The 14,814-nt window shown below is 60.5% G+C and overlaps 2 protein-coding genes across 7 annotated transcripts in view; both read left to right on the top strand.

Annotated features, from left to right (window-relative positions):
* The first annotated feature begins 2,260 nt into the window (after window positions 1-2,260).
* Window positions 2,261-14,814, top strand: part of SH2B3 (SH2B adaptor protein 3) — a 30,528-nt gene continuing 17,974 nt past the window's right edge. The window contains exons 1-2 of one of the 6 annotated variants that reach the window (XM_054082355.1): window positions 2,261-2,813; window positions 11,971-12,756. In XM_054082355.1, the coding sequence (XP_053938330.1) occupies window positions 11,998-12,756 (759 nt within the window). In that variant the 5' untranslated portion in view covers window positions 2,261-2,813; window positions 11,971-11,997. The other 5 variants (XM_054082359.1, XM_054082356.1, XM_054082357.1 and 2 more) reach the window with 5 other exon arrangements.
* On the top strand, window positions 2,831-4,763 carry LOC128853896 (uncharacterized). Its single transcript, XM_054082360.1, is given in 2 exon segments — window positions 2,831-4,294; window positions 4,297-4,763. Coding segments are annotated over 2 exon segments (465 nt in total). The 5' UTR covers window positions 2,831-4,116; the 3' UTR covers window positions 4,584-4,763.

Below are 14,814 nucleotides of genomic sequence, written 5' to 3'. Positions count from 1 at the left end.
ACCACCTCGGCAGCGCCGCCGTCCTCACCATGTCCCAATAAAGAGCAGCGTCAAAGGTTTGTGCTCCTTATCGCTGACCCTTTCCTCCAGTTTCTTCTTTCCCCTGCTCAGCTGCACAGCAATGTGTATGTTTTAGCAAACGAGGCATCTGTGCTCAGTTTTTCAGGCCCTCAACCACGAAATCCTGCCATTGGTGACCCCTTCTGCCATCGCCACTGCCTGGAGGTTGCAGTCCTCACCACTAACTCCCACCCCAAGGTGCCCCCAGCACCCTACACAGCTGCTCAGGCCTTTGCAATCTTCTTGCTCGTGGTTTTCAGTTCACCAAGGGCGTTCTCTATCACCTGCAGACTTTCTCTTTCAGGCTATAAAAAGGGATTTGAAGCAGTACGAAAACCATCCAGGCTTTATCTTCCCTCCCGAACGCAGCGGTTCTGTTCAAGGCCGCTGGTGGGAAGTCTCGGGTCTCTCTGCACCGCTTATCTCCCCGCTGTGCTGAGACGTGCCCTTTCACTCGGCAAGATTAGGAGGGGGAAGGACTGCGGGGAGAAGCAAGATCCTTATTAGACCAGCTGGGATGATTGAAAAAAGGCAACCGCGCTCCCGGCTCTGCCTGCCCTTGCTGGGCTCCAAAACCCCAGCGGCTTCAGCAGGGGCTGTTCCTCCACCGCAGCTTCTTTTGCAGGGAGCCCTTTGGAAGTTGCTTTGGAGAATCACCTCAATTCCTCAAAAACCACCAGCAAAATTCCCCTGTGGGTTTTTTTGCTTCCTGTTGGTTCTCCCTTGGGATAGTCGCGTGTTGCTGTAGAGGCTCCAGCACTTCCCCTTTTGAGCAGTTCGATGATATTTTTTCCCTGTTGTCCCCCTTGCAGTGTCCCTTCACTGAGGAGCCCGTGCCTCAGTTTCCCTTGCCAGGTCTTGCTGGGAAAGATGAGAAAATGAATTCCCAGGCTGAGCTGGACTGACAGCAGGGAAAAAGGGGAGAGGAAAAGGGTCTGAAAGGAGGCAAAGAGGGTGCTGGGCGCTATTTAGGATGTGGGCTGCCCTTGGCCTCAGCTTCCTGCTGCTCCCATGACTGGTGACTTGGCGGTGCGGTTACGCAGCAGCGGGTGCTCGACGGCTCAGCGAGGTGAGCTCTGAATCACCACCAGCGCTGACTCGGTGGGGGCCACTTCTGGAAATCTGGGGGGTGCTGGGGGGCACCGAGGGGCTGCTCGATGCCCGGCACAGTGCGTGTCCCCAGCGGCACGCGGAGGACAAGGGGTGTGGGTCTCCAACGGGACCTGCAGCCAACGATCCCCAAAGACCCCAAAGCTGCACCCCGGGGTTCGAGGGGAACCAGGTGGCACCTCCCCACGCGTGGGGCTGCCGTGACCCTCCGGGGGGTGTTCTGGGGTGCGGGCACCCCTGTCCCGCCCCGGCCCCACGCGATTTTCTCCATCCCGCTCCGGTCCCCAGCCTGGCAGCGCGGGGGTCGCGCTGGGCTCGCCCCCACACCCCCCGATCCTCCTCTTCCTCCTCCCCCGGGGCACGCGGAGCCGGGCTGCAGTGCGGGGGATGCCCGGGAGAGGGCGGCCCGAGCCCAGCGACCGCTGCGGGGCGCTCCGGGCTGCGGAGGGGGGGGTCAGCCAGACCCGGGGGCACCTCCTCCATCACCCCCCCAGCTCATCACCCTCTGCCCAATACTACCCTGCCCATCCATCTCCCAGCTCACGACCACCCTCTCCATCCTCACCCTGAGCATCAGCCCCCTGCTCATCACTCCCCAGCTCATCACCCCCTGCCCATCACTACCAGCCCATCACCCCCTAGCTCATCATCCCCTGCCTATTACTACCAGCTCATCACCCCCCTGCTCATCACCCCCAGCTCATCACTACCAGCCCATCACCCCTCAGCTCATCACCCCCAGCCCATTACTACCCACCCCATCCCCACCCAGCCCATCATCCACCCTGATGATCACCCATCCAGCTCAAGACCACCCTGAGCATCATCCCTCCAGCCCATCACCACTTTGCCCATCACCCCTACCCCATCACTACCCAGTCCAGCACCACTTTGCCCATCACCCGCTCTTGCCCTCTGAAGAACCACACAAAAGCCAGGATGAGATTTTGGGGGCATTGCTGGCTCAGCCCAGACCCCCATGGCCAAGCATTTCCAGATGTCACCCCCCCCCCCCCTCCCCAAGCCTCCTCCAGTCAGAGAAGGAGGAGGGGATCCTCATCTCGCTCCGAGATGGCAGAGGTCACCTGCAAGCGGATCACATCCCACCCTAGGAAATGCCAATGTGCCATTTCCAAAGTATCCCACGCATCCTGAAAACAAAGCGGGCCGGAGGGTGGGAGTTAAAGAGAGAAGTGGGAAGGAGGATTGGAAGCTTGTAAAGGAGAAGAAAGAAGCAATGGTTAAAAGCTGAGCCTGGTGCAGAGCGGAAGGGAAGCGGCGGCACATGTGTGCGCGTGTGTGTGCACTTGTACAAGGGCATCTGCGCAGCTCTGCATAAACAAACAGAAAAGCAGAAGTCGGTGGTAGTGAATTAGCAGTTAGGGACTGTAGAAAATCCATACAGGAAGCAAAACAAAAGAGAAATCTCAGGCCACGGGGGCTGAGGACGCTGAGAGGGCACTTTTCAAATAGATGAAGCACAGCAAGAAAAGTGTGCAATAGCTGCGAGCTGGGACAGCTGCCTGTGGGAAGGAGGGCAGGCACTGAGCTCTGCCGATCACTGGTTCGTGCTCCGAAAAAAAGGCAGAAGGTGCAATTATGCATGAAGCAACGGCTGGAGGAATTAGAAATCAACTTTTAAGGTAAGATTTTATCACATCAGCTGCTCCCAGCCACTTCCCTGTGGGCTCTGGGGAAGGCTGGCTGCTTGCAGAGTTGCCTGGTGCCCTGGAGCAGGCGATGCCCAAGGGGAGCGTGGGGTTTTTGTCCTGTAGGAAAGCCCTACTCTGGTCTCAGGGGTCGGTGAGGCTGGAGGTGGGCAGCAGGGCTGTGTCCACACCAGCAGCAGCCCATGGCTGTGGTCTGGGGAAGGCCAACCCTGGGGCACAGCACCAGTGGGGTGGATCCCACTTCAGCCTTTTCCCTGTCAGAAGGGAAGGGACTGGCAATACGTGGGGCAAATGACCGGGGTGTGTTTTAAAGCATCACCGAGATTGGAGCCTGCTGGTGGTGGCACACACATGCCCATTCGCAAACAGTTTGATGTGTCTCAGGGCAAAAACCTGCACCTTCCACCTTCCCAACACCACAAACTGATTTGCGTGGTGGCTGTAAAATCCCAGCTGCCGCTTCCCCGGGTTTCCCCAGCTTGATGTGCCGGGTGAGTACAGGGCTGCTCTGCACAGCTCTTGCATGAGCAGCATGGGGGTCTGTGGGGCAAGGAGACCCCCTCCAGCCCCAGCGCTGCTGCCTCGTGGGGAGGATGAGGTCTTTGAGGAGCTCTTGGGACAGCTGGTGACGTGGACGGGAGGTGTCGATTGGCTACATGTGACAGTACAGGCCACAAACCAGTCCTTTCCTGGAAAAAGGAGCAGGGGAAGTTTATTGTCCTCCTATTTCCCATGGCTCCAAGGGTGGATGACCGCAGCTCTACCATGCCACTCCTGTTCCCCTGGGATGGGATAATGCCAGGACAACACCAGGACAGCTGAGCCTGGCCCGTGTGCTCCTGTGTCCTGATCCGCTGTGCCATGTGTGGGCAGCGCCCCATGGTGCCTTTCGCAGCCAGATGATTTCCTTGACGGAAAGGCAGAGGAAAATGATGAGAAATGGGGTTTGAGACGACGTCTCGCCCACTGCTGCCACCGCAGAGCTCTCTTGGGTCCCAGCCTGCAGAGCCGTGGGAGGAGGTGGCCGGGAGGAACAGGAAAGCGGGTGTTTTCCTGCACACACCCCTCCCGAACCCCCAAAGCAGCCCTGGGGCCGGGGGGGGGAGCTGCGGTGCCCGGACACCCCCAACCACACAGAGAAAAGAATTGTTAAAAGTCCTGAAAACTAAACTAACTAAATAACTACAAATTAGAATACAACCACCTCCCCGGGGAGCGCAGCCGGGGCTGTTTATGCCGCTGCCTCCGCGGGCGCGGATGCGATAAGATAAAGGCGATGGGGAGGGAGGGGCTGCGCGGAGCGGCGCGGAGCCCGGGGGAGCGGACGGACGGACGGACGGGCAAACGGACAGACGGCAGCGCGGCCCCCCCGCCCCGCTCCGCCCCCGCGCAGCCTCCGCCCCTCCGGTCGCTCCGCTCCGCTTTACATAACCCGCCCGGGCCGGGGTCCGCGCCGCCGCTCGGCGGAAATGCCGAGCTGCCTCGCCCGGTTTCCTGCCTGAACCGAGCCGTGCTGTGCCTTACCGAGCCGTGCTTTACCGACCCGTGCCGAGCTCTTCTGTGCCTTACCGAGCCGTGCTGTATCGACCCGTCCCGAGCTCTTCTGTGCTATCCCGAGCCGTGCTCTACGGAGCGCAGCCGTCCCGAGCCGTGCTGTGCCTTACCGACCCGTGCCGAGCTCTTCTGTGCCTTACCGAGCCGTGCCGTACCGAGCCGTGCCGCACGGAGCCGTCCTCTGCCTGACCGACCCGCACCGAGCCGTGCCGTAGCGACCCGTGCCGCCCGGTCCTGAGCTCTTCCGTGCCTTACCGAGCCGTGCTGTGCCGTACCGAGGCGTGCCAAGCTCTTCCGTGCCGTACCGCGCCGTGCTGTGCCGTACCGAGGCGTGCCAAGCTCTTCCGTGCCGTACCGAGCCGTGCCAAGCTCTTCTGTGCCGCACCGAGCCGTGCCGCGCTGTCCGGAGCGGAGCCGTGCCGAGCCGTGCTGTACCGCCCCGCCCCGTGCCCGGGCGCTCCGCCGCGCTCCACCATGGGCGAGCAGCAGCCGGACGCCTTCTCCTGCAGGTAACGGCGGGACCGGGGACGGGCGGGACCGGGAAGCGGCGGCTGCAAAGCGAAAGTGGGGCTGGGGGGGGTGGGGGGGGAGGCAGCGCCGCCACCGCTGCTGCGCAGCCCCCGGGAGCGGAGCCCGAGCCCAGCGCCGCCGGCTGCTCCTCCTGCGCAGCCCCCGGGAGCGGACCCGCTCCCCGACCCTCAGCCCCCCAGCAGCTCCTGCAGAGCCCCCGGGTGCTGACCCCCTTCCCGAGCCCCAGCAACTCCTCTTGCGCAGCCCCCAGGCTCGGACCCGCTCCCCAAAACCGAACAACCCCAGCAAATCCTTCTGCACAGCCCCCGAGTGCCGACCCCCTCCCCGAGCCCAAACACCCGCAGCAACTCCTCCTCTGCAGCCCCCGGGCTTGGACCCCCTCCCCAAGCCTTAACACTCCTACTCCGGGCGCGTGATCCCCCTCCTCTGCCAGCGCTGAGCCCTCGAAGCTCTCCTCTGCCTCCCCAGGTCCCCCAGCACCCCGACTGCTCATCTTGAGCAGCCCCGAGGCTCGGACCCCCCTCCCCAAGCCCCAGCATCGCTGCTCTGGGGGCACAATTCCCTCCTCTGCCAGCCCTGCGCCCTTGGACCTCTCCATACCCTCCTGCATCCTTTTTTCCCCCCCTTATCCTGCACCTCTTCCTCTGGTTCCCAGTGTCCGGGGACATGGATCCCTGTCCTCCACGCAGTCGTTTCCCCCATGGACTCTTCCTATCCCAGGAGCTCTGATCTCCTATGGATGCCCCTCGTCCTAGGGACCCCTATCTTTCCAGCACCCCTTTAACTGAGAACACCCCTTTTCTGGGATCCCTGTCCCCCTCAAGGTCCCCCATTTCCCCAGTCCAGGGGTGCAGCAGGCACAGAGCCAGCCCTGTCCCCAGACCCCTGCAGCCCCTGCTGTGGGGTTGGTCCCTTTTGGAGGGTGCAGCACCCCATGGGGTGATGCCCGCCTGCCCCGGCCGCCGCCGTGGGGTGCTTCCCCGTCCGGGGAGGCTGTGCCCTGCCTGCCCGCCCCACTGCTCCCTTCTCCTCTGCCCCCATGCCCAGTGCCAAGCAGAGGTGCCAGCTGGAGCCTGCCAAGCGGCTCCTCTGGCTTTCTGCTCCCAGTAGACTTCGTTGGCTCGCAGGCGCTGCCTGGCTTGGCAGTCGCACGGGCTCGGAGCACGAGGCCAATGCTCTGGCGGGCAGCGTCCAGCAGCCCCCCGGGGCCCTGCCGTCGTGCCCAGTTCTGCTCGTGCCAAGCCTTGGCGGGGTCACTCACAAAAAGCCTGGATCCGCTGGCTCCGGCAGCAGCAACACGGTCATTGCTGCCCAGGCTGGGATTTACTGTCAAGGAAACCGGGATGAGTTGTCAAGCTGCGATTTCGATATTGTTGTTGCAAATTGATTCAAGATGTGCTGGAATTATGGGCTGGTGGCCTGGGGACTTTTGGGGTTGCTCTGCTTAGGTAAGAAGAGCAGCTGAAGGAAGAGGTGGCCGGCGCGGGGACCTGGCACTGCCTGCTCTCGTGTGTCCCCGTCTGCCGCCGGGCTTTGCTGACACGTTATGGAATTGGAGTTTAAAGACCTATGAAATTACTGGCAGGTTTCACTTTGACTTGTTTGGGACCAGATTGGCGCCTCGGATTTCTTTTTAACTTGCTTTTGGTGCAGGAAAGCCTCGTCCCTGTGCATTCCCCCTCCTCCCCCCCAATCCCGCTTTTATTTTCATCTTTACTTTTATGTATTTATTGTCTCTGAAAAAAATCTGTTTTGGTTTCACTGGAGCTCACGGGGCAGCAGGTCTGCCAGCACCGCGTATCATGCCAGAGAGATGTGGGTGTAAGTGCCAGTGGCTTTCGAGAGGTCTTGCATCCTCCTCCTCCAGAGCAAACTCTCCCCACCCATAGGGCTGCCGGGGACTGACCCCGGCACTGCGAAGACGTCTGGACAAATCCCAGCGGGTAAGATGAAGTGAAAGTGCAAGAGCTGAGCGCTGGCGGGGTTTGTGGTACTGGCAGCGCTGCTGGCGAGGAGGAAGGGCCAAATCCAGCCCAAAGAGGCACCTCTGCCATGAGGAGGGAGAGCCGGGTCAGCAGAGGTTGAGCTGCCGGCTGCTCCCCACGGTCTCTGTGGACAAAGCTGGGGACCCCCAGCCGGCTGCTCCCCTGGGAGCCCGGCTTCTCCCACGCCTACACTGCAGCGATTCATTTCATGCAACAAAACAAACCCTGTCAAAAGAGGCCACCCTGCTGCTGTTTTTTTTTCCCGCAGGCAGTGGGTGTAGGAGAGCATGATGATGTCAACTGGGCTGCAGGGTGCCAGACGCCACAGTGATGGGCACTTGGGTGAATGGGAGCAGGCAGAAGGTCTTTGGGGAACTGGGCTGGCTGTAGAGGCTTGTCCTGGGAAGCTCCTGCAGGCCAAGCAAGTCTGGAGCTTATGTTTGGCCCAAGATGGGTTCAGCATGGACTGTGTCCATCCTGTCTGTCCCAGGGGAGCAATCAGGGGAAGTCAAATGCGTGGGTTTCCCTGGATTTGAAGTGCTGTAGCATCAGCTGCATCCCCAGAGGTCTGCAGTCCTGCTCAGCCCGCGCAGAGCCATAGATTAAGGACAGCTCTGGCCTTTAATACAGCAAGTTGCATAGTGCCAGGCGGTCAAATAAGGGCTGTATGTGTCCCGCGAGAAAGTGGGGAGAGGAGAGTAAAATCAGCCCTCCAAGTCTCCTGGCTTCTAACCCTACTTCCTAAGAAGACAGCCTATATCAGCGTATGGTGGGGTCTCTCTGACCTGCCCCTCTGTCATGGAGTTTGTTGGTTCAGTTCAGCTGAAGGAGAGGGAGAGAAGGTCCTCAGACCCCTGGAGTCCTCCAGCCTGTGTGGAAACAGCTGGTGGGTCAGGGGAGCGATGGTGCTGTGCTATCACCTTCTATGAGACCCCAGAGAATCCACACCACCACAGGGAGCTGCTCCCAGAGAGCGGAGCGGTGCCAGGCAGTTCCTGCCCTGGTGTACTGTGTTAGCCTGATGCACAAACGGCCTCAGCTTTCTTATAGTGATGCTGTAAATATGTGGGTGCTGTTTGGAGGGGGAGGTAGGGGGACTGTCACCTTCCTTGCCTTCCATGCTGCCCTGGGTGTCTAGGCTGGGGCTTTCTGTTCTCTTTGGGGGTAAATCAGTAATATTTACCCCACTGGTGAAAGCAGGCTGCTGGGAGGGAGAAAAGGCTTGGCTGAAGGGCAGCAATAAAACTTTGTGGGGCTTTCCATGGCTGTGCTCACTCTGCAGTGAGCGTGCCCGGGGCAGGGCATGTGCTACGAATTTGTCGTGTTGTGACCCACAATCAGGGTGCTCCCTTCTGTCACCTCTCCTTAGCCCACACTGGGAGGCTGCAGCTGGATCCTCTCCCGCCTCTCCTGCTGCAGCCAGCTCCTCCTGACTCTCTGCGCAGCTGTGTCTCCATGTCCAACCCCAAATGGCCACAGTGCCCCACACTCTCAACCTAGGGTTGCATCCAGCTGGTCCTCCAGCATCCATCACCTTGGTCCCTGGGGGATCGGGATGCAGAGAAGGGCTGTGGGGGTGCATTGGCGCCATCCCAGGGGGGATGATCTGCACCATCCAGCCCTTGCAAGCCCACCCTGGTGGGCTGGTCCCCTGGGGACCCGCATCCCTCCAGGTCCCCCCAGGGACCTGCATCTCCCTCAGCCCCCTGCACCGGATGCTCTCCCATTGAAAAGTGCTGTTCATTGTAACTCAGCCTTTTATAGCTGCCTCGCGAGCCGGCTGCGGGGCTGTGCCAAGAAAGGCTGCTGCCGGCTCAGAATAGCTCTTTTCATGGAGGACATCCTGGGAAGGAACAATGTTCCTGCTCTTGGGATTGTGGGAACTTTGTATTTCTGCCACTCGGGAAGCCAGGAGCTGTGGGGCTGGCAAGGGTGTCTCCCAGCCCCTCGCTTCGCTCCCTCCTCAAAATAGTCCTTTGGGTGAACTTTGGATAGTGGTGTGCTTGCAGAAGGGAGAAGAAAATGCCACTGGCCACTTTTCCTCCAGCTAGTGAACAGTTGTTTCTGGGAGAGCTGGCCCATAAATCAGATTTCCTATTTACGCTGGTGCCATGCATGTTCCTGGCATGGAGGGGAGTTGGAGCTGGTTTCATTTTCAGATCGCGGCGCATTGGCTGTGCTGCACATGCTCCGGGGCTGCCTGTGCACACGTGTGTGTGAGCACACCTCGCTCGGCACCTGGCACGGTGTCACAGTCTCTGCTCTGTACCATTCCCCTTCGAGGCTGGATTTGCAGTGCAGGGTGCTGGAGGGTGCGCTGCCTGCACAGCCACAGCCCCCTGCTTGGCTGTTCTGTGGTAGGCAGGCGGCGGGCCGGATCCTGCGGACCCTCCAAGGCCAGTGGATGGCTCTGAACCACTTATCCTGCAGGATTGGGTGGCGGAACTGCAGTGTTGGCTCCCAGCGTTGCCCCCGGTGCTGCTTGGTGCTGCCGGCTCCTCTGGCTGCAATTAGCAACAAATGCGTTTATTGGGATTTTTGCCACCACCAAGGCACAAATAACCCATTCCTGGCTCCAAGTGCAGGTTACCATCCCGGTGAGTGCCAGCACCCGCTGCCGCAGTGACACCCGCCAGGTTGGGCAAGAGTTTAATGAAACCTCCCGGGGTGGCTTGGCTGCAGGGCTGGATCCTGTGCAAGTCGGGGCTCGCTGCCCCAGCCTGCATCAAAGCCAGCCCACAGCCGGTCCGTCCCATCCTGTTCTTCCTTGAGCTCTTGGCCCAGCACCCCAAAACAACCCCAGCACCTGAAAACAGCCCTGAGGCAGGGCGGGCTGGGTGCCGTGCAGCATTTTCCAGTGGCTGCGGCGTGTCCGAGGGTGGGCTGGATTCTCCATTCAGTGCAAATCAAAGCAATTAGCTCTTGCGACAGGTCCTCCGGCTCAGTGGAGACGCATAGGACAGCCAGGAGCCTTTTGTAAGAACATATGGAGTGTAAAGGGATGCAGTTGTAGATTCTGCCTTAGAGCCACTGGCTGCTGAAATCTGGCATTGTGGAGCACGACGGGCTGGAGCAGGGAGAATCCCACCCGGCAGCTGGCACTTACATCCCTGCGATGTGTCCTTGCTGAAAGCAGAGGCTGAGTGGAAGAGCAGGGGGCTCAGTGGGGGCTTGTGCTGCTCCAGGAGCTCAACTGGGGATTCAACCAAGATAGCCAGGATAGCTGTTTCCTTGTGGGAAGTGCGCTGGGCAGGAGCAGGAAGGGCAGCGTAGTGGTTTGTACTGGTGCTGGCGGGAGGAAATGCTGGGGGTGTATTTCCCATCGTTGCGCTGGTTGGAAAAAGCACATTGCTGCCGGAGATGGCCTTTGGCTGCTTCCCGACGCATAGCAGAGGCGAAGCCCAGCTTTTCCCGCGCCACAAACCTCTGCCAAAGCCGGTGTGGAGCAAGCCAGAAGGCCGATTCCCTGTCCTGGGAATCTTCTGCCTGCCTGAGGAGTTGTCTGTGTGAGAGTCCCGCTTCCTTCTGCGTTTTGGGGAAGCATCCCACCGCGCGTGCTGGCAGCGCCGGTGGTGCCGGCGGCAGCAATTCCTTGGGTGCTGGGAGGAAGCGGGAGCGCAGCCAGAGGATGCTGAGTCATTGGCAGGCTGGTGGTGTTGATAGACGGCTGCGCGCAGGGGCCTCGCCGGGGGGTTCAGCCAGGCTGCAGGCGGACGCCCGCCCGCCACTGCCGCAATGCTGGCCGGCCCCAAGCCTCGGGCGGCTCTTCTGAGAAGTCGGGCCCTGGCGAGGCTGGCGCGGGACAGATAACATCTCCCCTCGCCTACGAACTTCGCAGGACGTACTAGGAAGGGCAGCGGGTGGGCAGAGATAGAGGTCCGCTTCCCGGCGTTATCGCCTCCCCGGCTGCAAACAAGATGTGCTGTGCTCCGCATCGCCTCGCTCGCTTCCTCCCAGCCCCCCGTTTTCGTTTGACTTTTTCCTCCCTCCAACTAATGCAATCACTTTTCCTCCCTTCCCGGCAACTGGGGCGCTGCCACCGGGCAGCAGGAGTTTTAGGGAGGCGGCAGTGCCCATCCGTGCTGGCGCAGCAGGACTGGGGTGGGTTGGCTGGTGTTTCCTGCCCAAGCGGAGTGCATGGCTCCGATAAGTGCCGCGGCTGAGCACGAGGTTTGGCGGTAAGCAGCACGGCACAACCGGGCTGGCCGTGGGGGACGCTGCTGCTGGGCTCAGCCGGACACGTTGGGACGGCTGTGTACCGGCCATGGGTGCTGTCAGATTGGCTTCACGGCTAAATCTGCTCAGGGTAGAGATACGGCATGGTTTGCTGGAGCCCAACGGCCCCTCGGTCTTTGCCGGGAGGCATGTTCATCCCCGGCCATGCCAGCGATGCAACCGCATCTTCCCAGGCCGGTGGGTCTGGGTGAATCTGGCAGGAGAGCCCCCTCTGTCCCTGGATTTCTGCAGCTTTTCTTGTTGTTTCCTCTCCTCCCGCCCCCACTCCAGTTTTATCAGCTCCGCTGAAATAGGTCCCTGGAGGGAAACCCATCGGCGCTGCAAAGTCTTGGCAGGAGGAGAGCGGATGCAGCCCGGCCGGGCGTCCCCGCGGGGCGGCGGGCAGCTGCAGGCAGCTGTGCGGGCAGGAAGCTGCGCAGACACCCCGCTCCGAGACCTGCCTGCACCCCACCTCACAGGTGGGGAAACTGAGGCACGGCCCTGCCAGGTGGGGATGGGAATGCAAGGTGCTGCCCTGTGGCTGGGAGCTCGGTATCTTGCATGGCGACTGCCTGTGGCGAGCGGTGAGCCATAGCACTTGCTTCCACGGCCGCTTATGGGGACGCTGGACCCCCCCCAGCTGGCTGCGGTGCCTGTCCCCGTGCTCTGCCCCGGTGAATGAAGCGGCTTTGACTGGAGGCCAAGCTAACCATGGTGTACCCTGGGCCACTTGCCCCGCCGGTGCACATCTGGAGTGTGTGTGGTTGTGCCGGCCGGGGGCTCCTGGGGCACGGGGGGGATGGATTGGGACTACCCTGACACCACCGGTGTGCTCTGTCTTGCAGCGCGGCCACCTCGCTGGAGCCACGGCAATGAATGGGCACACTCTGCCAGCCGGCACGCCAGCGCATCCCCGGGGCTGGCATGAGTTCTGCGAGCTGCACGCCATCAGCACCGCCAAGGAGCTGGCACGGCACTACCTGCGCTTCGCCACCGAGCACCCGCACCATGACCTCCTGGCTGCCGAGAACTTCTCGGTGCAATTCACCGACCTCTTCCAGCAGTACTTCTGCCATGAGGTGAAGGAGGGCTTCGCCATGAACCAGCTCCGCATCCTCCCTGCTGGCCCTGCACGGGATTACCGGGAGACGCACCGGCGGCACATGGATGCCTCCTTGGGCACGGTTACCACTAAAGCTGATGCAGAGCCAGGCGCTCACCCCGAGCAGCCCAGCCGAGCCCCAGAGGCTGCTCCAGGAGGGCTCCACAAGTCCTGGAGCTCAGAGGAGCTGGCGGGACCAGCACGGCGGCCCTTTTCGCTCAGCCAGCTGCGCAGGAGCTGGCGCAGCTTCTTCCGACGCCGTTCCTCGGATGCCATCCCTGGGGATGGCGATGGGGAGGCGGTGGCGGAGGCAGCTCTCAAGCCGGGACTGGGCAAGCGCATCCTGCCGTGGGGGCTGTCGCGGGAGCAGCCCCCCGAGGTGCGCAAGGAGGGGCTCCTCAAGTACGGGCTGTTGGACGAGACCTCCCTGGACAGCGGGACACGCTGGCAGCGCTGCCGCCTGGTGCTGCGGCGAGCGGGGACCTCTGACAACGAGGAGTACGTGCTTGAGCTCTTCGACCCACCCAAGGTAAGGACCTGCCGGCTCTTTGCCCGTTTCGGCCAGGCGATGCTGCGGGTCCCTCGGCAGTGGGTTGGGGATGATCCCAGGGTGTCAGCGTACCCCAGGGGAAGGAGCAAGGCCACAGTATGTCCCTCATCATCGAGGGTTTCTCACCACAAACGATGTCTGGGCAGAAGCCCAGGACCCAAACGTGTTTGCTTTGCTGCTGCTCTTTCTCCATTGCAGCCACACAAGGCTGCACTCAGTTTAAGACCTCTGAGAAGGAGAGCTGAGCCACTGTTGCAGGTTTGCGTTTTAGGGGGTGAAAGATGCTGTGACCTTGCGCTGAGGGTGAAGCGCACGCTAATTATTGCAATCTGTTGAAATGCAATTGCATTTCTCCCTGCTGGGCCCCCAAACCTGGGTTTTCCAGCTAGGAGCAGAGTGCCTGCCTTGTGAGCTGAGCATGGAGGCCACCAGTCTCCATCCCACTCATCCCTACCACCCCCGTGGGCTCATCCCGGCCAGGCGGGTCTGGCAAACCTCAAATTCACCCCGTCCCTGCTGTGCTGTGGCTTCAGCAACCAGAGCATCTGATGGCCTGGGCAAGCTGGGAAAGGAAGGGGAAAATAGGAATTAGGCTTTGCGCCTCCCTCTGCTCCCCACGGGACCTGTAAGGGACTTTAATTTTATTTTTGTAAGTACTTTTGTGGCTAGACATTCAGATCTCTGCTGCCCCAGGGAGCTCCTGCGGTGCTTAGACTGGGGCTGGAGCGGAGATGATGCAGGATGTAAGTGAACGGGGAGCGACACGGGGGGAGCAGTGGTGTTTAATCTTTAAAAAGGCAGTTCCTTCACATGGCAGGCCTTACGCAGGCGTGATAGGCTGGGGTTTCTCTTTTTCCTTTTTTTTCTTCTCGTGCTTGTTTAACTTTGATGACCGAGTTGCGCTTCGGAGGGAGGAAACCTCAGGTAGAGCCAGGTCCCTGCCTTTGGGCTGTGTTTGCTGTTCACTGTGGCACCGGGCCAGGGAGCAGCCCAATAAATTCCTGCTATTTCTGTCAACAACACCAATATTAAATATTAAAAGAAAAAAAAAAAAAGAAACGACACCAAAACTGTAAAATGTGAAAGTAAAAAGTGGTTTTAAAGCTCAAGGGATTGCGGCTGTTTGTCCCTATGGGAGCATCTGTCCCCATCCTGGAGCACAAAGAGGTCTGGTTCCAAACAGCATCGCTTTGGGGCTCTTGGAGGGTGCTCCCAGCAGCCAGGCAGCACCTCTGGGTGCTGGCATGGTCCACCCCCCAGCTGACCCCGGTGGCACTGGGCACATCAGACCCCACCAGAGGGAACAGCCCGGCTGCTGCTGTTTCAGGCATTCCTGCCAAATCTGTTGGCTTCGCTCCTCCTCATCCTCGGTGGCTGTTGCCCACACCTGCCCTTGGGGCTGTGCGAGAGCCAGAAATAAAAGTGAAGCGAGGGGACGCGCTCCCAGGGGCGGCTGTGCTCCCTGGCAGCTGGGGCTGAGCACACCCCTCCAGGGGCACCGCCTGTGCCCCAACCCCCTGACCATTTTTATTTTTTTTTGCCTGTTCACGTTATTTCTGCAGTGGATTTGGCTGCCTTCACACCGGGTAGAACCCCCAATGTCCCAGCGCAGCCGTGAAGGAGATCTGAGCTGTCCTTTCTGCCCAGCCTTCTCCTCCAAAGGCTTTTGGGCAGAACCTTTGTGCCATTGGCATTTCCACACCGGAGCAGCACTCATGCCCTGCAGGATGAGTCTCCATTTGGGCCCCTGCTGCATCCCACCTGCTGCCAGGACCTGGTGCTTGCAGACACTGCTTCCCCCCACCTTTTTTCCCTCTTTTTGTCTATTTTTCCCCTTCCCTCCCCTTGGAAAACAAGCCCAGCGCACAGCACACCTCTCCTCACAGCCCCTGACCAGCTTTGACCCATAGGCATTTAAAACAAGATATTTAACAAGTTCACCCAGCACTGCATCATTAATCCTTATAGTTTGCAACAAGTCTTCATCCCACAGAGATTTCCCAGTGAGTCCCAGTCACTGTGAGGCTTGGACCCTGC

Source organism: Cuculus canorus, chromosome 17 (assembly GCF_017976375.1).
Source record: "Cuculus canorus isolate bCucCan1 chromosome 17, bCucCan1.pri, whole genome shotgun sequence".
NCBI classification, from domain to species: domain Eukaryota; kingdom Metazoa; phylum Chordata; class Aves; order Cuculiformes; family Cuculidae; genus Cuculus; species Cuculus canorus.
The sequence above is the reverse complement of the archived record's forward strand: the minus strand, read 5'-3'. Positions and strand labels throughout refer to the sequence as shown.